The 21,464-nt window shown below is 39.8% G+C and overlaps 2 protein-coding genes across 3 annotated transcripts; both read left to right on the top strand.

Moving 5' to 3' along the window:
* The first annotated feature begins 5,705 nt into the window (after positions 1-5,705).
* Positions 5,706-9,500, top strand: LOC129095517 (uncharacterized). The gene is made up of 10 exons (XM_054603991.1): positions 5,706-5,773; positions 5,940-6,242; positions 6,362-6,412; positions 6,543-6,578; positions 7,651-7,767; positions 7,858-7,882; positions 7,980-8,020; positions 8,106-8,150; positions 8,267-8,379; positions 9,019-9,500. The coding sequence occupies exons 1-10, from the start codon at positions 5,725-5,727 to the stop codon at positions 9,148-9,150; spliced, it is 912 nt and encodes a 303-aa protein (XP_054459966.1). The 5' UTR covers positions 5,706-5,724; the 3' UTR covers positions 9,151-9,500.
* A 5,213-nt stretch (positions 9,501-14,713) lies between these two features.
* On the top strand, positions 14,714-18,128 carry spa17 (sperm autoantigenic protein 17). Of its 2 annotated transcripts, none has more exons than XM_054602689.1 (3): positions 14,714-14,799; positions 16,259-16,414; positions 17,827-18,128. In XM_054602689.1, the coding sequence occupies exons 1-3, from the start codon at positions 14,785-14,787 to the stop codon at positions 17,848-17,850; spliced, it is 195 nt and encodes a 64-aa protein (XP_054458664.1). In that variant the 5' UTR covers positions 14,714-14,784; the 3' UTR covers positions 17,851-18,128. The 2 variants fall into 2 exon arrangements, with proteins under 2 accessions (XP_054458664.1, XP_054458656.1); XM_054602681.1 differs by having other exon boundaries at positions 16,259-16,460.
* The last annotated feature ends 3,336 nt before the right edge of the window (positions 18,129-21,464 follow it).

Raw genomic sequence — 21,464 nt, 5'->3', positions numbered from 1 at the left:
GGGCAGGCAGAGCAGTCCTCCAGCCTCCGACCTCCTTTCAGATGGCGAAATTTAGAGCTGGAGAAAGACAAAACAGAAAGGATATATTAAATCATACTTATTACACCAGCTTAATCCTGCAATATACACTATATAGCAGATTGTTATTCATCACACATTGACTGCTTACGGTGGGCAGGGTGAAGGTTTCGAGGTGCCCTTTTGACAAAATGAACCTTCAGGACAAATCAGGCAGTCTTCTCTGTATCTGTTGCCCATTTGAATGCTGTATGTACCTGCAGGGCACGGATGCTGGGTGCCATATGCAGTCCCTGGTGATGTAACATCGAAATAGTTATATCGACAAGAATGACTCATGATTACAGCTCTTGAAAAGAAAACAAATATGTTATCGAATCAATTTCATATGGAAAGCTGTATGTAGTCTTTGAAAGTTTGCAAAGCAAAACATTTAATCACTTTTCTATGCTGTTGTGTTAGATTTTTTTAAACAAAAACAGTAAACACATTTAATAATTTAATTTAGATACTATCAAGTATGTCACACACATGTGTACCTTCAGGACAGTAGTGTCCAGAACTGCATCGACCTGATGGAGCTCCAGATCCAGCCAAACAGTACCAGCCCTGTGGGCACGGCCGGCACTCACTTTCAGCTTCCAATCCACTTTGACCACTCCATGTCCCCACAGGACACTTGTATTGGGTGGGGAACATAGTTCCAGGGGGGCAATAATGCCCTGCAAAGCAGGAGAGCGGTGGTCTCTGGATACCTCCAGTTCCTGTTAAAGCAGAAATAATATGGGTGTCAAGATTGGAAAACTCGTAAGCTATAGATTTAATTGATATAAAGTAGGTTGAGGTGATACTGACACAATTAAATACAGCTATATCTTCAACCAAATACCCTAATGGTGATATATTTGTCAATCATTTTGGAGTCACTATTAGGCTTTTCAAACTTGATTACATACAAGAAAACATCAAGAAAGTAAATGATAATCAACATTGACATAGTGAACAAATTAGAGGCATTCATTTTTATTTGATTTCCCTAGAACAGACAAGTAAGCTCGAAAATGTGCATTTTACATCCTTAAGGCATCTTTTAAGTCTAGGAAACACACAATGAAGCTATATCAATATGTTGACTCATATCACATAAAAAAATATCATATTGCTATATCCAGCTCCATTTGTCATCGCTAAATACATTTACTAAATACATTATTTGACACTTATAATAATTAAAAAAATATCAAAAAGTACTTTTAAAGGCCAAACGAAAATGTACTTCACATGTGTGAAAGATAAATGGCACCTCGAAGGCAGGCATATCGAGCTGGGCATCGCTGACACTGTGAGCGGTCAGTGAGGTCAGTGCGGTTGCTCAGTGTCCCTGGTGGGCAGGCGTTGGTTGGCTGGTTTGGTTTAGAGGAACCAGGGGGACAAACAAACCTAACAAGATTCAGGCAAAAATATAGTAACAATTTAAAGGCACAATTAGATTACAGATAAGATGACAAAAACCCCTTTGTAAGATAAATGTTTTTGTCCTTAAAATCAGACATGCAGTATCAAAAAAACAACACCACAAGTTTACTGTTTCATTGAAGCACGCTTCACAGAAAACCTTTTCTTACCCTTGCATGCAGTCCACATCGGGGGCTCTCAAAGCCACCTGTGTGCAGGCCATTCCTGCGTTACACTCTCTGCAATCAGTCACCTCATCCTGACCCTCTAAGGGGTTAAAAGAGCCTGGTGGACAGGGCACAGGGTTGCTTCTCCCCTCAGGACAGTAGAAACCCGCTGGGCATTTGAGACAGTCCTTCACACCTGGAGGGAATAGTGACAAGATGCCAAGAGGAATGTAGGTTTTAATCTACCCGTTATATCTATACTGGAATCACAGCTCCAGCTTGTCATCAGCAGTTGTGTTTTTTTATAGCGAACTAGATGCTTTTTCTCTTCGCCCTCTCGACATCCATCTGCTGCAATTTCTCATCCATATATTCCGGTTCATCATGGGAACAAAACAACACTTATACCTTTATATAATCACTGAGTTTTGATATGATAGACTGCTATAACACCATATTAGTTTAAGATGAGCTGCTGAGGAACTGTAGGGCAGTTCCTAAATATTTATTTCACTTGTAAATTAACTTCAAGTCAAAGCCTCTTCCCAGTATGCAAGGGGAAAAAAGAATCAAAGATGCATATGAAATATTACTTAATAAGTGGTGAGTATTAAACAGTTATAATACAGCTTATATATTCACTTATTGCTCCTTGATGAGGGGTGAAGGTGCCTCGAGGACATATCACTTCGTCCAAGGTGCCAGCAGGACAGTATTTCCCACGAGCACAGGGCAGGCCAGGACCCGATGACCCTGTGACGCACACACAAACACAACATCTAGCTATCTTCATTTCATGTTCTTTTTTTCAAGTGTGGTTGTAGTTACTTGCTGCGACACATTGGATCTGACACATCCACTGAAGTCAGTGTATTAGTGCTAAGACTTACCTGCAGGACAGAAGCGTCCTTCTCTACATCTCTTGCAGGCTGCCCTACTTGTCTGACCCAGTTGTTCCCCCGCTGTACCAGCAGGGCAAGGTGACCCATTCGGGGTGGCGGTGCCCTCTTCACAGTAATAGCCCTGTGGGCACAGGAACTGGGAGGTGGGTCTCAATGAGCTGCCTTCGAGACAGTAAAACCCTAGAGAAAAGCAATTAATAGATACGTTTATAAGAATGTTTTTTTTTCAGTACATCATATCATATATGGTTTAGACATATAAAACAATTATCCAAGTAAAATTGGCCCATTAGGCTTGAAAAAACTGTAGCTGAGTTGGTAGTTTATGGGTATACATACTGATGGAATGTGTAACTGTGAGTATAACATTTAAAAAAGTTTTGCCACTATCAATCAATACTATACCTGCAGGACAAATTGTGCATTCTCTCAGCCTCTGCAGACCTTCTTTAGGGCCATAAGTCCCTGCAGGACAGGGTACAGCTACACCTCCCACACAGTAGTGACCTGGGGGGAAAACAAACATGGACAAATAGAGGTAGACAAATTAAGACAGATGGAGGTAAGGAAACTTTAAATGTAAATGTCAGAATGCAGGGTATAAACTCTAACCTATTGGACAGACCACACATGGTAACTCTTCCCTCGCGTCTTTGTAAGTTCCTGGTCGACAGCTGATTGTTTGACTGGACCTGTGGGCTGGCTGGCTCCAGCGGGGGGCCTCAGCTCCTACACTCAGCAACGACGTATCATTACAGCAACAGTAGGTCTGTCCAGGAGTGGAAGACCAACTAGGAGGACAGGGGAGCGGCTGTGACATCCCACTGTCTGGACAGTAACTTCCTATGGCAGGCAGAGGACACAAAGTTTTATTTCAAGTCTACTGATATAACTCATGCTGTATTGAGAGCAGATTAGAAAACATTAATTTATTTCTGAACTACCTGCTGGACACTGCAGGCACTGGATAGTGCAAAGAGTGGAATAGAAGCCCGGGGGACAGTCATTACACATAGTGTGATCTAGGTTGGGCTCTTTGCCAGGTCCACACTTTAAGGCACATATAAGAGATGAATAATGGAGAAAGGAGCATATGATTTAAGACTAAGTCAATTTTTAAGCCACACTTTAACAACCATATATAATTGCAAACCTGACATTCTTATTAATATTTACCTTTATAGGAAATCCAGAGGTGCAGACAGAATCTACAGGGCATGTCAGACACTGTAGGACCCCCTCAAGAGAATGTAGTCCTGGGGGGCATAAAGAAAGCGTTCCTTTGGCTGGTTCACATGAGAAACCTGCAGGACAAAGTCTACAGTCCACTCTATCCTCTGAACTGATGAGACCTGGAAAACAAGGCTGCAAACATACAGAAATTAGTAAAGACAGTACGATGACAACGATACCACCTGTAACACTGCATCAAGGACAATATATGAGGTATCATGTATATAGAAAAGCATGAGGGGAAAAATATGTGAAGTCAAATTTATGTTGAATAGACTTGTATTGCAGTAACTGCTGGAGCAGAGTCCTCGTTAGTGTTATTAGTTCCACCTGTGCTTTTCCTTCGATGACAAGTCAAAATGCTTGTTGTGAAAAAGGTCTTTCAATCTGATTCATTGTTAGGAAGAATATCAAGTGAAATATGCAATTTATTTGGCTTTCAAGGAAGGGCATAACAAAAAAGATATGTTTTTTGTATGATGATGATCTTTTATCAACAACTGTCCCTCACCTTGCAGTCACTGAAGCTGTTTTTTCCTGTGTAGAGGTTGAATGTTCCTGCTGGACATCTATGAGGTGCAGATACGTTGCCAGGGCAACTACAAAACATAAATATATTAATTTGCTGTCTAAATTACAGTTGAATGTCTCATTAGTCGTTTTTTTTTCTTATTTCAACTCACTACAAGTGATTTTTTTTACATTAAGGTTGCATATATGTATTCTCATAGTGTAAATATTAAAGTATACAGGTCAGTAATTTCAAAGATGGTTGATGACTTACAAATTACCAGAAGGACACTCCAAACATAGCTGGTGGGAGAAGTATTTTCCCTCAGGACACTGAACAATGTCTGTCTCTTCACCAATGGAGAGGTCTGCACTCCCTTCAGATGATTCTTGCATACATCAATTAATGTCAGGAAGGATGTAGAAGAGACATTACAAAGATTGTCTAGTCTAGATGGCAACATTTTAACTGGCATTGCTTTTACCTGAGGCATGTCCAGATTGTTGCAGCAGCAGAAAAATCCATGAAGCTGAAAAACAGAACAGGTGCATTACTGTCCATGAGCCCATTATCACTGAATCTCTAATCAAGTCCACACTGTTTCATTTTTTTGTGTGTATTTTCATTCAAGACTGTTTGGCCTGAGCCTACAAGACTGACTGTTTAAAGGCATGAAAGTGAGAGGCCCTCTGTCACTGAAAGTGAAACAAGAGCATGCAATGTGAGTCCCAGGTGACTGCTCTAGCTGATAATGGTGCACAATGATGTCCTGTAACTGTACCTTCCACTTCCATAATTAATGAGTATGTGCTAAAGCTAACCTAGATATTGTCTCTGTTAGTGGATTACTTCAATTATTTATGTTCCGTGTGTTTTTCATTTAAAGGTTATAAAGATAATTAAATATGGGACAGATAGAATACAATTCGGGAATTAATTAAATGAATCCATACGCTAACGCTAAAAGTGTTATCACAAAGGACTCTCTTTATCTTCAAATTGTGAGGATTTGAAAATAAATTAATTCATGCTCATAGAAAATGAATGCCAGGCACCTCCTCCGAGCAGAGAGTAAGCTGCAATGGTACATCTGCAGATGCGTGCAAACCACAATATTATGTGTTATTCTTCAAACCAGGTGCGAAATGTACATTTGTACAATCAAAACATAAGTAAAAATGCTACTTAAATATGTCAGTGTGTCATTTGTGTATCATCATGTTTGAGATTTTCAATTTTTTTTACTTTGCAGGAAGTCAGTTACAATGAATGGAAAGTTCTGAATTAGTTCTACACAGCTCTGAATCCTGTTGTATGCCACTTCCTGTGTCAAATGTGTGGGTATTTCAGCATCTTCCTGCAGGTGCAAGCATCGCTAAACTACGCGAGCACAAGATATTTTATTGCATGTTTGGAGGCAGCAGGAATCAGAACAACCATGATAATCTCCGTCCACTTCACTTTGCTCTTTTTTTGGGTGGCACAAGGTAATATTTATATATATATACTCTTTTTCATTGGACCGGACTCTAGCAAATAAATGTGTTAAATACATGTGCATGTATTCAATGATGCACTTATCTATAAAAATGTGCTATGTATTTGATGTAATACAATGTTATGTAAAGTATATCAAATTTCCTTTTTTTGCAGATTTTGTGAGCTGTGTTAATAGAACATTTCCCATTCACGTCTTGGCTGTAGCGTTAGGGGATTCTCTAACATTGAACTGCACATTCAATTGCTCCACTGGATTTGTTCGTGGCTGTTGGAGCGAAGCATCAGACAACTCTGGCTGTCTTGGGACATACACCAAAAGCAGCTTGTGCATAACGTCCCTTCATCTATCAAATGTGTCTACTGAAGATATTAAGAACTACACTTGCTACACATTAGCTACGGATCAGCCTCAACTTCCACAAAAAACTGAGCGCCTTGTTATACTGCAACTTCAAGGTAATATATATTAAAATTAATATAAGATATATCTTTATATTGCCAATTCTTCAAGAGTAAACAAATGTTACGAAGCCAGAAGTAGATTTGATTTCACTTTGTTCTTTGTTTCTTTTCAGCTCAAACAAGTGTCCCAAACTGGACAACTATCCCAAAGACTGGAATTAAATGTATGTTAAAAAATGTTAAAAAAACATATTAAAATATCTGATATGAAATAGTCCCCAATTGTAACTATGCACATTTTTAACAAATTACTTTTATTTTATACGCTATGTACTATATTCTCTTATTTCTCAGCATCGCTTCCTGCTAAGCCAAAAGATTCAGGTGAAGGTAAGATGAGACTTTAAAACGCATATATATCTATATCTATATAGATATAGATATATATCTATATATATATATATATATAGATATATATATCTATGTATAGATATATAGATATATACACACATACAATCACATATGTATATGCATATACATGTATACATACATATACAAATATAAGCTTACTACACCCTCTGAAGCATTATTTTGTAAGATTACACTGCACAACGTACTTCCTTAGGAAGGGTTGCAAAGAAAGCCAAGGTGTCAGTGCGTAGTTTTCTGACAGGAAGTAGTCTGGCAGACCCAAAGTCACAACAAAATCAGAAGAACTGTTTCATGAGACATGAGCGTCAACAGATTGCATGACAGGCGGCTCAAAGGACAGTTTCAAGCACAGCTTAACACTGGCCGAAATAAGGAAGTCTCGGCTCAAACTATGATGGGATAATTTGCAACTGCAGGTTTGACAGGTTGAGTGCCAGAAAGGACGCCTTTGCTAAGATGGTGATATCTTCAGTTTATCACGTAGGGTCTGTGTACGCCGTTGGGTAGGCGAAAGGATGGTTCCCCAATGTGTGACACCAACTGTCATACATGGAGGAGGAAGCGTAAAGGGCTTTTTGCTGGCTTCAAAGTCCAGCATTTTACAGCGCCATGCAATGCCCTCTGGTCTACACCTAGTTAGTCAGGAGTTCATCCTACAGCAGGGTAATGAACCAAAACAAACCTCTGGGCTATGAGTGAACTGCTATGGAAGAAAAGCATGAGATGGTAGGCTTTAAATCATGGAATGGTCAGCACAGATTTTAACGTCATCGAGCTGGTAAGGGATTAATTGGACAAAAAAGTATAAACAAGGCAACCTACAAGTGCAACACATTTACAGGAATTACTGCTACAGTGGTTGGAACAACTTTCCAAGCAATATTTTATATCTTTTGTAAAAAAGAATGACATGCAAAGGCGGCTACTTTGCTGAAACATTTGACCAGTACTATATGTGGAACTGAAGAGTGAAAGTTGCCCTTTTGATGCAATCTAATCCAAGTGAATACTGTTGTTTCCATGTTAACAGGAGAATTCACTGGTATTAAGGTTTTAGCAACTGTTACCGTTGCTGTGGCTACAGTGCTTGCAGCATTAGCCGTTTACCTGTGTCTGAGCTGGAACAGACGGAGCCGGAATGATAAAGGTGATTACAAAATATTACAATATGAACTTGATGTAAAAAGTAACAAATTCTAAAAAAGGAAAATGGTGTTAATAATGTCAAACATTACAGGGGAGACCGTTGTGTCCAGGTCAGGGTGAGTATAATTGACTGAATGACTATTTGAATCTTGAAAAATCTATAATTTTGCTAAATTCTTCAGTTGTTAATTTCTTTATATTTTTTGGTTTAAGATCACCACTACCTCGTCACGCTGCCCCCTCACCAGTAAAGGGTAAGTAGTTTAAAATATAAAAAATAAAGTGCAAGAATTTCAGTCTATAAATCCAGTTACCATTCATTCCTATCATATTCCACAGGGTCACAGTCAACACAAAGTGAAAGAGTGAGGATTCCTACACCAGGTAAGATCATCTCTGAATCAGCAGAATCCCAACACTTGTTTTCCAAGTGACACAGCATAACTGTCTTCAATACAAAGACTGACAATAACTTATATTGAAAAATGTATTTGTCCCAGATAATGAGAGTGACACTGAGGTTCCATATGCTGACATCATGATCACTGTCCGAGGTATCAGTACACCAGAGCTCACTCAGGTCGGCTACTTGGCTCCTGGAGATCAAAAAGAGGTGAGGAATGTGAGAAATGTGGCTTCACAATCTATATGTTTGTCCCTTTTATCTTACTGAATCCCAAATGAATAGGACATCTTATTCTCCTCTGATGTATGAGCAACAGTAGATCACGGTGGGTACATGAATCCAACGAACGTAAATGCCTAAGTGGTGCTGATCACTTATAGTGGTTTATTATAGTGGTTTATTGGTTTACAGTGAAGCTGAATGAATACCCAAAGTGTATTAGCTCCAATGAAGGAGCAATAACTTGGCTATATTTTACAGACAGCTCAAGGCCTAGGGAAAATAAGGAGCTACTGTGCATAGTGAGCATCAGTCTCTATGGTGATGACAAACAAGAAATGTGGGGTCTGCTCAATTTTAACACTTCTTCAGTTTATATACTTACGCATGAAATTGTATAAACATTCAGTCACTTGCCAGTTTATTAGGTATTGAAAGATTTCTCAATAGATTGCAATATAATTTAACAGCACCACAAACTGCAGCCTCCAAAATGAGCATAAAGTTTAACACCTCTCTAACAAGGTGGTGTTGAATCAGCCAGATGTAACAAATAAACTGGAAACTGCATGAACTGTTGACATGTTATCAAGTTAGTTCGTTCATTTTCTCTGCTTCTCCTTCCAGTGGTGGGGAGATGAATCAAGGTCCCACCTGAAGGCCTCACGTTCAGCTGACAGACTGCATGTGCCTCAGCCCAGAGAGATCAGCCGCAAGATGAGCACCAACTCTGAATATGCAGTCATCACATATGCCTGAGCGAGGTCTTTGCTGCTGGAAGAGGAGAGGGAGAAGGACAACATGCGTCTTTTGTCTTTGAATATACATGTTAATAGACTTTATGTTTCTATTTTTTTTTTTTTTTTAAGTAATGCTTTTGTATTTACCTACAGTACCAGTCAAAAGTTTGGACACACCTTCTCATTCAACTACTTTGAAGAATCTAAAATATAAAACATATTCTGGTTTGTTGAGCATTTGTTTGTTTACCACATAATTCCATATGTGTTCCTTCATAGTTTGGATGTCTTCAATATTAATCTACAATGTAGAAAAAAAAAATGTATTACCTATTAAATGGTGTTGTACGTGTTTTTTGTTTATAATGCACCCGCCTGTATATCCAATAAAGCCATGCTTGTACGTTTTGAGCCTTGTCAGTGTCCGTAGTTACAACCGTTGCCTAGAAACAGGTATCAACAAAACACATTAGCCAGCCACTAGTTAGCTAAAGCATTCATAACTAAGGGTGGAGACGAAGTGCAAATCATTTAAGGTAACTTACTACTGTTCTGACATTTTCTAAATCTTGCTAAGTATAGATTAAATCTAGCTAAATGGTGTGTGAAAAAGAAAAAGATAAAAACGTCCAACTTCTCCTGTTTATCTCTAGCTAGCTGTCTCAGACATAAAACATGTCAGTGCCTTTCTGCAACACTCACCTGCGGGTCCCGCGAGGCTTTGGTACAATCCTGGAGGGGTTGGCCAGAGAAGTCCTGCGAGACCAGCCCGAAGACATACCTAAATATGCTGCACATTATTTCGATGCTCTTCTCAAGCAGAGAGAGGGTAACTTAACTACAAAGTTACATTTTATAAATTGACACAAATGTCATTAACTGCTGTCAAGTAATTGATTGGTTGTTGTTGTTTTTTGCTTGTGACTCAGATAGTGGAATGGATCCTGCTGAGTGGGCAGCTCAACTGGAAGACATGCATAACAGTAATGCATTTAAGGCTACTGGGGTACTACTTTAAAGTCACCACTCTTGTCATACCTATAAATCTCTCCTCTGTTGTGTCTCTCTTTATATTCACCATTACACCTTTTGTTGTTGTCTGTTTTTACCAAACAGGCTAGTCCTGAAAAAGAGCCTGCAACAGAGGTGACCATTTCCAAGTGAGTCTCATCTTATGTGCTATCATCAGCCAGGAGGATCAACAGGAGAGGGAGAGGATGTGCACAAAGGGAAAGAATAGTATCAGTTGACAAGCAAAGAAGAAATGAGAATTAAGTTTTATACTTTTTATGTTTATAATTTTAAATTTTAAGGTTATATTTAATTTTCTGCAGATCGTTGAGGCAACTACAGTCCCTTATGACAATTACTTTAGAATATGATCATAATAGTCTTGTGCCTTTGCTTCAACTTTTCAGACAGGTCGATGTAAGGAATGAAACACTTAAGCAAAATTAATTTGTGCAATAAAAGCCTGGAAATAGCACAGAAGATCAGCTCAGTATTGAAAGCACTTTCAGGTTTGCAGTGTCAAGGTTGTAAAGACTGAAATTAAAGATGCCACCAGCTGCAGGAAGACAGGCATGTCAGAGAGGCATTGTGATATTTTATTGTTTTAGATAAGCACTATTACTATTAGCACATAAATTCTCTCTCATTCATATTGAACATTTCTCATTTTGATTGGTACCTTTTTTAGAGAAAAATCATATGAGTACAAAACTGAAGATGAATCCAGTTATTCAACAGAAACCACTACACAACCCAATGTCTCTGAAGAGGTTGATTTAACTGCAAGCACAGAAGAATATGAGGAAAAACATGACATTACAGAGAAACACATTATTTCAATGGAAACAGGAATTGCAGAGGAGCAAACAGTCAACATGCTCCCAGTTGTAGATGTACAATCAGATGATCTGAGCAGGACACGAGAAGAGAAAGACCCAACAACAACGACATCTGATCAAGTTGACAAGGCAGCTAATGGAAAAGATAGCAGCTCGGCTTCAAACCAAGATATGCCTCAGTCTGAGGTAGAGCCCTCTGACTTGTTATCATTCAGAGTGACGGAAAATGTAGATGTGTGTGCTCAGGAGTTAGGAACGGCAGAAGACGAGGAGGGAGTTGATCAACAAGAGACTCCAGTAATAGATCAAGAGATGATAGACACAGAAGGAGTAAAAAAAAATGACAATGAAGAACAAGAACAAGCCTTTCCATATTCTGGGCTAGCTGATGTGGATGTGTGTGCTACAGAGCTTGGAGAAACAGAAAGTACAATTGAAAGAGCAACTGCTGAAGATGATAATGACAGCTTAAAACCCGAACCTGAGGAAACTGTTGTACAATCATCATTGTCTCAATCTGAAACTCATGAGTACAATCAACATGAAGCAAAAGATCAGGTAGAAAAAACAAAGGAGGAGGAGGCAACAGAGATCGAGGCTTCTTCTGGGGGAATAAATGAAAGTTTAGCTCATATAGAGGGTGGTTTAGACAGTAATGCTGTACCAAAGGAGGATTCCTTGGTTGAGATCAGCTTTGAAGATGTGCCACAGGATCAGCAGATTAAAGAGGTTGAGGAGAAGCAGCCAGAGGACGAGGGCTCAGTAGAGGTCTTACAGACCAATATATTAGAAATACAACAGGAGGAAGACTCTAAAGAGGTTACTGTAGTGGCAACAGACCAAAATATATCTAGCACACAAGACCAAGACCAAGATAACCTTGAAATGATGGGAGTTGAAAAGGCAGTTACTTCTGAAGGGGGGGAAATGGAAAGTGAGGCATTTCATATAATGAATGAGAAGGTGGAATCAAATGATTATGATTTAAATGAAAGTGATGATGATGAGAAGCGCAAAGGTGTTAAAACCATCAGCTCATCAAATCAGCCCGCCACCAAGGCAGATGAAGAGAACCCAGGGGATGAAGACGATCAGAATGAACAAAATGAGAAGAAGAGGGAAGGCGAACTTGCCCAGAATGAGGATTCTGAAGAAGAGGCAAAATCCAACAACCCTGACTACAAAGAAGATGAGACCACTGACACGGTTGGAGGAGACAAAGGAGACATACATACAGAAGATTGTAGTGAGGTGGACGATCATTTATCACAAGTCACCAGGTCAAATGTATCAACTGCTGCAACGGAGAATGAAACTTTAGAGGCAAGTGCACAACATCTAATAGAGGAGAACGAGGAGGGTCAGAGAACACCTGTTGAGTCACAGCTGGAGGATGCAGTGGAAGAAAAAGAGGTCACATCAAAATTGAGAAGTTCAGAAGCAGAGGACCTTGAAGAAGAAGGAAAGATTGATTCTGAAATACAAAAGAAGAGTGATGCAATGTGTGAAGAGGGCAGCGTCAGCCCCACTGAAAGCGCAGATCGGCTGGCGGCAGGTCACCAAGGAGAGGAAAGGCCACTTGAAAAGGATTCCACAGAGCCTGACGGCAAGATTGCTGACAAGGTAAAATTTGATGCTTCTTCTCCACACGGAATATATGCACCAGTGATGCATCATATTGCACACATTTTGTTTTTTAATTATAGATTAACATTTTTGTAATGAGTAATAATTTTGTAATAGTTTACAATTTATGGCCGCAGCTTGTATGATTTTAATTTACTCGAGGCTGTTGCAACTTACCACATCACCTCCACTTGTATCAGCAGGCTGAGAATAAATGTTCGTACGGTTTCAGACTGCTCCCATTCCTGTCTCAGGTAGCCTATATAAATAAACCCTTCAAGGACGAGTCTGATCAACAGTGGCCTTCCATTTTTTCCCATGGACTCTCTAGGGGTAGGTGATTGAAAATATCCCAAAAATAGTTCATTTTTTGGACAGTGGTTGCTCTGATAAACTTTGAATGTCATAGAGAGGGTCACCATCCAAATCTTTTAAACCGAAATGCAGTGCGGAAGCGTAGTTTCATTTTCTAAATTCACCATAAGCTGTGTCTTTGTTCACTCACGGACATGTCGGAGATACTGTTTGAGGCATTTGCTCTGCCGCATGCTCATAAAACTGTGGCTTTGTTAGTTCCACTCTTCTCCTGGGAGCCGCTACAGCCTCCACAGATTGAAACTTGACTCAGTAATCTATCATCATCAAAGACAGACTGCACAATTTGTCTTGTGATTTAGGCCTTTAACATTTTTACTGCTGTCACAGTTAGTCCTGTCTGATTTGTCTGGACCAACAAGGCTCCAAACACACAGGGAGGGGAGTGTAGGAAGGGGTACTAAGGATGTTACCATGGTAACCCCTCACCATCCTGCTCTCTCTTAGTGTCGTCATGGAATTAATAGGAGATGGTGATGCTGATTGTTGCTAGGCACCATCTGTATCAGTAATCTACCTCTAATAGCAGTTTCTAAATGAGTGATTAAACAGTAAAACAGAACTCTCTGTATTTTTGCATACAGTAGAGTGCTATTTTGTATTATCTTGCTTAGTGGCAGAAGTTTTTTCTACTGAAACAAAACGTCCCACAAAACTGTACAATATATAGGCCATCTATCCTAACAGTGACCTAGCTGCAGTATGTCAGATGCCTTATATTTTATTTTCTATTTTAATGTGATGCCCACAATGATCTCAGCATAGGAGAATAAATAGTCTGCTAGATATGTTATTATCCTATCCCACCATGATTGATGACAGTAAATTGAATCACACAGTAGTTATTGTTCCCTTAAATTAACTGTGAATTGATCTATGAAGCTTGTCAGCATTGTGGAATTAGATGTGAGGATAACTTAACATATTGTATGACCGGTTTGTAAACCAGCAGGAGAGCATTGTGTGTCAGATATATAATTCAGATAAATGGATGTTTTCTGTTTCTCTCTCTCTCCCCCGTCTTGTCTCTGAGGCTGGCAGAAGAGTGTGGGCGGCCATACCAGCTGGGTTCAGAGGGATGGAGAGGGTTGTTAGCTCACTCTGCCTCTAATAAATTTATAACACCTCCTAGTGTAAAACTGCCCAAGATGCTTACACTGTTTCATTTTCACGCTATTAGTAGAATTTGAAAGTCAGCAATCATTGTTTTATGACCATCTGGCTTTTACATAGTATTTCTATGTTGGTCATCTGTTTTTATTTGTGGAGCTTGTTGTTGTAACACTGAAACTTGTGATTTTGTATGATGCTCAGTGCATGTTGTAGTCACTTTGTGGTTTCATTTATATCTGACAGACTGTATATTTCCTAATTTTCACTTATGTCAAAACTGTCAAACTTTAAATCCATTAAATAGTTTACATATTTAGCCTGTTACAGTTACTTTCCTTGAGTCTTAAGGCTATGCTCGGTGAATGTTGCCGAGAACACAGTAGGTCAGCAGCCTTAATGGGAAAGAAAAGATGGAACACATGCTGTCATGTTTGTAGGAGGTCTCTCCCTCCTCCCTCCCTCCCTCTCTCTCTCTTCCCTCTCTCCCTGACTGTATGTCTCTCTCTCACTCTGTGCGTGAGCGGGTGTTACTGAATATACAGTGATTGTTAGCAAGAGCCACTGAGGCATCTGTATTATACCGGAGACTCGTTTAAAGAGAGCTTTGCTTGGTCCACGTAGAAATTGAAGCATACAAGTCATACTAGGTCAGCTCACCTGAAGACTGAAATCATCTCTGAGAGTGAGACATGGACTGTCACAATGTAAGTAGAAGCTTCTGATTAACTTTTTGATGAATCTTTTTTTTATTTGTATTGTTAACCACTAATCAGTTTGGTTAATTGGGTATTGCAGTTTGTTGGTTACTAACCATATTTACAAGTTTGTTTGCCCTAAAACGGCTGTCATGTATGTTTATTTCACTTACTTGAAATATATTATGTTCACCATTTAAATAATCATGGCTCACACAAATGTTTTGCAGATTTGACCACATAAAGTCGTATTTTACTCAGTTTTCAAACTTTTTTCATCCTAAGTGGATAATATTAAAGGAGATTTGCCTCAGAATATTTCTAATCAATTTGTGTCAGGACCCTAAGGATCCTGAGGAAATGAAAAATGGTAAGACCCCTGACAAGGTGTGTAGCCAGCAAAATCCATTTCAGCAAACATCCATCTTTGCTGCTGCACTGGATTCTGGCTGCTCAGTGAGCAGTCAGACAGAGAGGCTAATTAATGCTGGCTGAACAGGTGGGTGGTCACACTCCTACACTGGAGGGGTTTCACTGGAGACATGATGCACTGGATAAACGAGGCAGTGGGATGATGGTAGGCTGTAGTTCTGTGGGTTGCCTTTGTGTGAAATGCCAATCTGTTTCTATAAGCAAAGCATGGGGTGTAGCTGATATGTGTTCACCACAGAATTTGAATTGGTGTTTACATAACTTGTCAACAGCCTTGGCGCTATTCCACTGACACTTAACGACAAGCCAGAATTTCCCCTCCACCCACCCCACGTTTCCTTTGGGACTGTAGATGCTGTACTTTTAGTCGCGGAATGAGCTGCTGGTTTTGACTACAGTAGCATTTTTCGTTGGGTCATCCTTTTTCGGCGCAGGTTGCAGAGAAAAAAAATATTTTGCCCTTCAAAAAAATACTTTTTAACATACGTCCAGTCTATGTGAAATAAGAAGTATTAACATTAAATAAATTATAAAAAAGATTAAGCAGTAATTTCCACCAACTTTGTTTTTTACCCCCAAAAAACAACAAATTGCTTTATTTTGTGTTATAAACACGATCAATTATCTTATATTCATGGACTGTTGCTCATAAGTCTGCTCTTTTATGGGTTTTTTTAAAAACCTTTCCATGGTGAAAAAAGAAAAACAACACAGCAGATGATGATTCATTGCAAAATAGGCTGACTCAAACATCAATGTAGTATATGACAAGGGGAGAAGGGGAGAGAAAAAAAGGAGGCAATGTGGGTTAGTGACCTCCTGAGAGCCCTGTTGAAGTCATGTAATAGGGTGAGCCACTTGGCAACAAGCCCACATCCCTCACTGTCTGAAAGATAGTGTTGTAGTGTATACAGTTAACAAAATATGGTATCGCAATCTGTTCCACCAATGTTCCAGGAAAAAAAAACAACCTCATATGATCGTGTTATAAACCACCCTACTGTGACAGAATATCACTTTCTGGTCCTCTCTGCAGGAGGAGTGCAGCCGGCCCCAGGAGGAGGAGGACATCATGGACATCCCCCTGGATGACCCCGAGGCCAACAGGGCTGCTGCGAAGATCCAGGCTGGTTTCCGTGGGCACATGACCCGTAAGAAGATGAAGCCGGAGGACAAAGCGGAAGGGGAGGAGGTGAGCAGCACTGGGGATGTGCTCAACGGCAGCAAGGGGGATACAGGTCAGTGGTGTAGAACCATGGGATAAGACTAGGTCACATAATGCCGTTAAAGAGGGCATTATGGCTGTAAGGACCATAACAGAGGCTCGCATCAGGAGCTGTAACTACAGTAGGTGACAAAGGGTAAGTGATGCAGAGCATAAGTTGCTCATTTGACCGTAAACAGACTTAGATTTAAAACAATTTAAGATAATATATATAAGAAAAATAAGATGACATCGTTTTTTCTACATATTGTTAGTTGAGTATTATACCTCTCCAGGTGTCCCAATTTTAAGCTGTTCGGAGAAAAATGTTTTGACTATAAGCTTTTCTCAGAGCCAAACGCATCACACAACTTAACTAATTAACCATCATACACACTGGAGAAGAAGCCATTTAAAAGCTATACATAATTAAACACACCTATAAGAGCCCCTTATGAGTTATCCCACGTGTGATTAATGCAAAACATAACCGTGTGAATTAATTAAGTACCACATAGGGTCTCCAGCAGCAGATGATTGAATCTTCCAATTAATTATCCTTTTAGGGTTATTAATAGATCTGCTTTTGCATGTGCTGTTAAATCGCTATAGAGAAAAGATGCTTGTCAGAGTTCAGTTGAACTGGAAAGTTAGATTCTCTCGATGGTAAACATATTTTCCTAGTTAGTATTTCATACAACTATGAACAAGAACATGGTTTCAGAAGTCAGTTTTTAGTCCAAAAATGATGTGATTTCTTTTTTTTTTATCTCTGAAAAGGAGTAAAGGAAACAAAGTCTCAGATCTTCACATATTTACATCAGATATCCACTCAAATCAGATGCTTTTTTCTGAAACAGTTTCACCATATAGTTTATTTTGAGAAGTAGACAGAGCTTTAGTTTCCAAGCCCTCAAAAATTTCACCTTTTCCTATAAGACAAAGCTGCCTTTTCTTTGGGTATGTGGCTGACACAAGGGATGCTCAAAGTGATTCTCCATAACCCAGTTGTTGGCTGCCATGCATCCTTTGTAGGAGATGTATTTTTAGCTCCAGGTGCAGTATGTACTGTATATGCTTCAGGGATCCAAGTAAAATTAATGGACCTGTCGGACTGGAACCATGCATTTCCTCCCATTGGGGGAGACCCCCTTTTCACAACAGAATTGGTTTTTTTGGGCTTAGGTTATGTCAGCCAACGTCAGTTTCATCCCCTTGACAATGATTTTTCCTTAAGTAGCAACTTGATATAAAGTTATCTTCAAGTGTTTTTGTTTTTTTACAATAGATCCACCCAAAACTTTTTCAGTTTGTGACTGGAGTCTCTAACCTTGACGAAAAGGGCGTATACAGAAATTGTTCTTTGTGTTTAACTACACCTTTCCTGTTTCTGTTTTTAGAGACAGGAGGATCGGGGGCAGTAGAGAGAGACGACACATCTGTGCCAGAGCAGTGACGCCCCTGTCCTGACCTGGATGAAGAGAAAGAGGCGAAGCGAGGTAGCGAGATGGCTGGCATGAGCTGGCTGGGCTGGCTTTCAGGCACACCTTTTTACCCCAGAAGTCTCTTTCTTTTCCAACACACATTAGCAGTAGAACATGAACCGACAGTTTTGAGGGCGTGTTATGTGAATTTTGTGAACTTTAACACTCCTTCTCTGCTTCTTCAGCAGTCTCATCAGTGCGGATGTCTTTGACCCAGAATTTGCAACTCACTGCATGTACTTGTGAAACTTCTGGTAGTGTGCTAGTTTTTAGATGATGATCTGTGAATGTGAAAATGAATGTCCTCTAAATGCTAAACAGGGCTTATTTTGGATGGATCAGTTCATACCATCTGTGTATAAACCTTGTATGCATCAGCATTAGACTTTGCGTATTTAGTGGCTTGAATTATTTGTTATTTGCATTGTTTATGATGTGCTTGTATCTTGACTATCATTTACCTATATGACTTGCTTACAAAAATTATTAAAACATCAAAAGAGAAGTAGCTATGTATGTTCTATTATTTTAAGTTACCTAATTCAGATTGCAGTTGCCTCGATTATCTTTTTCAAAGGATAAGAAGGTTTTCTTTTCACCTTTTCAAGCATTTTCTATAAATCTGATCTTCCAGAACAGTTAGCATGCAGTAATTATACTTTTTTTCCAGATGCATTTGGTACAGCTTTACTTTATGAGACATTGCTTCATATGCTCTGTTGTTGTGTTGGTGGGTTTGACTTGTTTGACGTATGTTAAATCGGGTTTGTGAAATATCCATTATCGAAGTCTACAGAGCCGTCGCTCTTTATAAAACTAGTTTAATAGTACCCTGCTGAACTTTGCTGTGCAGTCATGTCATTACACAAATAAATCCACCTTAAATATACAGTGAATTGTCTGTTTTAAACTTCATTAATTCAGGTTAAGTATCTGTCTGTTTCAAACAGTACCTTTTATGTAATATGTCACCTCCATCTCTATTCTTCAACAGTAAAGTCGAGATTTGTGTACATTACAGCAGCTAAAGCGTCTCACTGCAACATAATCGGGGCTGTTAATTGGAGAGAGCAGTTTCCAGTAAGCGGAAGCAATGTTTTATCCCATGTTTAGCTCTCTTGCACAAGGAATCTTGTGAATAATTCATAACATAAAACTGCATTTCTCATTTTACATCTCAATTGCTCTAGACAAAATAACTGGGTATTTACTCATAATAACAGCTATTAGACAGGGGCCATTTAAATAATCAGATTATACATCGTTGCAGAGCTTGGATGCATTAAGATATAAAATGTTTTCATCCTCTCAACAATTGCACAGCTGCACCATGGAGTGATTTGTCCTACTGTTCAGTATTTTTGCAATACTTTTTTTTGCACTACCTTTATTGCAATATGGCTGTTAAATCACAAAAGAACAACACAATTTTTTCTTCATTTAGCCAGGCAGTCTTATTCACTTGATGAGCAACAGACTAGAGCATCTTCAGTCTCCCAGTGCTCCCACTCAGCCCACCTACACACATCTGAGCCATGGAGCACTCAACACAAACTCAAACTGCACATGCATTCTCAAAGTGGAAAAAAACAACCCGTGCTTTAGTATGCAGATCCCACTCAAGTCACTCAGAAGCTCTCTCGTGCACAAGACACAGGCGTTGTTGGTACGACACACAAGCTGTAGATGCGACAGCTAGCATGAGTCCCTGTCTCAGTGGTTTTGCAAAGCCACTTCCTTCTCAGCTTGACATTTCTCCTCCGCCACGCTCTCATAAACATCCTCCATGGGTTTTATATGGACTGGTTCTCTCTTTTCTCCTACTCAGTCCCAGAGGTGCCATGGCCACGTTCTCCTGTCTCTTTAATGACTGTGGGTGAACAATCAATATTGTGCACACCTCCAAACATAGCGCAACACCCACTTTGGGCTTTAAATTGAATTCTGAGAGTGAATGCAAAGACAGGTTTCCAGAAAAGAAATACAGCCTTTAACTCCTGTAGGTCAGGGTCTTAATGGGTCCTCATGTGAGTCATGTGAGCTAGTGTGAGTTTGTAAAGTGCATGTTAGCCTTACACTTGCCACGGTGAAGCAGAGAATGATAGTTCTGTCCCATTTACAGCTTATTAAGCTATACATAAACTATTTTAGGGGTAGATCATGTGAAATTTCGCTTGGTTGGTTTGTGCTCTTTCTCAGACAGCTTGTCAGAGAGAAAATATCTTTCTGGTCTCCTGGGTGATAATTAGAGATGCATAAGCCAGGGCAAACAGCAGGGGGCGCTGCTTTCCAGTGGTTATGCCACTGGCGTCACCATCTTAAGAGACACACCATCGCTAATACCAAGTAGCTTACACAACTTAGCTGTAATGAGAGGACATTAATGCCACAGCTGCGTAAACAATAACTGATACATCCCTATCAATTAGGAATCACAGTCAAAAGAGGATGACATCAGTCTTGTTGGACTAAACCGGATGGTGAATGGTTTCTGTCATAACACAAGCACCCAAACTGCCTGAGACACACAGGCCCCTCCTGTGCCCCCACTCTCTGTATTGAGTGGAAGAGTCCTCCTTGATTTAGAGTGTGTTAGAAGATGAGAGGAAGAGGGAGGTGCTGCTTTTATCGAGGGCAGAGGTGGAGGGGAGAGGTTCGGCTTTGATGGCCCACTACACAGAAGTCTGAGGCCTGGGAGAGTGCTGGCCAACAGCATCTGTTCCCACATTCCTGGAGCTTTCTATCTACCGTGCCTCCTCCTCTGCATAAAACCTCCCTTTGTTGTCAAACAAAATACTGGAAACATACAAAAAAAAACTTGAGACAAAAGACTGCTTTTATTGAAGTGGGAGGGATGACTTATAATGCAATTGAGTCAACAATGCATGCAATTTAAATCTCCAAAAAACTGACATCCTGTCTGATGTACTAAAAGGCAACAGTCAAGTTTACAAGAAATTAGAACTCGGTGGTATTTTGGCAGTCAGGAGATAATTCAAACTATTGTTTTTTGACTTGTACTGAGACGTTGTTTCTTATTGTCATAAAGCAGCCATAACTTGAATGTCAAAACATGGCTGACACCGTTGATGGCAGTTTTTTCTGAAAGCATTGCCTCCTTCAGTTCACTGGCTGAATGTAGCACTTATACCACCTAGAGGACAAAGTAGGTACAAAACGTTCTTTTATGTGTTTCCTGTATTTGTTGCTTTCATTATAATGTAGCTCTCAGGTATAACACCAAGGATCATAAACCTGACAGCCGTTGTAGCAACCAGCAGCAAAATGCTTTGAGGCTCCATTTGCTTGTGTGTGGGTCAACAGCAGGGTTGGTTGCCCAGTGAGAAATTGTGAGTTTATTGTGAGGCTCCAGTCCAGACAGGAGTTTGCACAATGTGACAAAAGTGGGCCAAAGAGGGGGGAAGTGAGTTGTTTTTCAAACTCAAGACATTTCATTGCTTTAAGTGGGCTCCTTTCTAGAGCTGAAGTACAGTAGTTTTTCCCAGCAGGAATTCTTGCAAAGTAGCAGAACTTAATATTGAATTGAATACCTT

The sequence above is a fragment of the Anoplopoma fimbria genome, chromosome 1, assembly GCF_027596085.1.
Source record: "Anoplopoma fimbria isolate UVic2021 breed Golden Eagle Sablefish chromosome 1, Afim_UVic_2022, whole genome shotgun sequence".
Lineage (NCBI taxonomy): Eukaryota > Metazoa > Chordata > Actinopteri > Perciformes > Anoplopomatidae > Anoplopoma > Anoplopoma fimbria.
This window is presented reverse-complemented; position numbering and strand designations above follow the sequence as displayed.